We start from the raw sequence: 1,368 nt of genomic DNA, 5'->3' as shown, positions 1-1,368 counted from the left end.
GGACCGGAAGTTTGTTGTTGTGGTTGGCGGGTTTTTTTGGGGAGAGAGTTCCGGGTTCTGTTGTTCGAGGCGTGAGCTGTAGCCTCCGAAAATAGCAGCTCAYTAAAGTGAAAATAAAACCCTGTTCATCGGGACTTCGGCTGTCGAGTGGATTCATTACAATATAAATAAACTGAAAAGAATTGAATGCAAATGACAGTGTGATCAATTCACATCAGTATGATTTGGAGGAGAATACTTAAAACACTGTTCTGTGTGTCAAAAAAAAGAAGAAGCATTTTTCTACTCTAAACTAACAAACAGCTTCATGCAGGACCGGTTGTTCTTGGTGCAGTTCTCACTCCCGCCGGTAGGTGGCGACACGTTCGTTTCATGAACCGGAAGTAGCTTTTCCTCCTCAGATTGTTGTTTTCTTCCTCATCTGCTAGCTGAGGTGCTCTGAAGCTGTTGCTAATAGTTTGGGTTTTACTGGCAACAATTGAAGATGAGGAAGTTTTTCGAAGACATTAAAAAAGACATTACATTTAAGTCTGCGGGGCCCGGAAAGAAATTAACTGACGACACCAGGTAAGAACGGTTCGGACTAAAGGAAACAGTTCTGATGATGTGTTGTTGTTAGTGTCAGCCGGGCTGAGTGGATTATTGACTGTAGCTGATGACAACAAGATATGTTGTTACAACGGATTTAACAAGCGCTACAGGCTGACAACATGGAAGAATAAAAACCTTATTATGAAATCTGTATTTTCCAGTCATGACTCGTGAAGTGCATTTATTTATTGACCAGATTCTGTGGTCACAGTTCAGTTTGTACACCTAAAGTTAACACTGATTCAGAATGGAGACGTTTTGTTTAGATCTTCTCTTTTCAGTGGTTTTTCTATCTTGCGTTTTATTTCTTCAAATACAACTTCACACGTATACCTGTGTGTAAGACTGAAAACACAACAAACACGACATAAAACGTCATCAGTTGTCTTTAAATGTACAAAATTAATGATAAGTGTAAACTAAGTGTCATTTAGAAAACGGTCCCATCTGCTGGACTGAAAAACTGTACATGACAATATTACAAGCAGAGTTGTAAAGTAACTAAATACAAATACTTTGTTACTGTACTTAAGTAGAACTTTTGAGTATCTGTACTTTACTTGAGTAAATAATTTTCAGCCTACTTTTTACTTCCATTCCTTACATTTTCACATAATTATCTGTACTTTTTACTCCTTACATTTTTTAAAAAAGGCAAGAAGTAGAAAGTCGTTACGTTTATTTCCTTTTTGCTTGTTTTCATTCCAGTTTGTTATTGTAAAAAATAAAAACTATCCATATTTCAGCAGGACATAATCATTAAAATAAAAGTACTGT

General features: G+C 36.8%; 1 protein-coding gene across 1 annotated transcript in view; it reads left to right on the top strand.

Annotated features, from left to right (window-relative positions):
- Positions 1-408: 408 nt before the first annotated feature.
- ubxn6 (UBX domain protein 6) overlaps positions 409-1,368 on the top strand; it is a gene marked incomplete in the record, with an annotated part of 10,313 nt that continues 9,353 nt past the window's right edge. Inside the window, 1 exon segment of the mRNA XM_014030385.1 lies at positions 409-567. Within this exon segment, the coding sequence (XP_013885839.1) occupies positions 485-567 (83 nt within the window).

The sequence above is a fragment of the Austrofundulus limnaeus genome, unplaced genomic scaffold (genome assembly GCF_001266775.1).
Source record: "Austrofundulus limnaeus strain Quisiro unplaced genomic scaffold, Austrofundulus_limnaeus-1.0 Scaffold1048, whole genome shotgun sequence".
NCBI lineage: Eukaryota > Metazoa > Chordata > Actinopteri > Cyprinodontiformes > Rivulidae > Austrofundulus > Austrofundulus limnaeus.
This window is presented reverse-complemented; position numbering and strand designations above follow the sequence as displayed.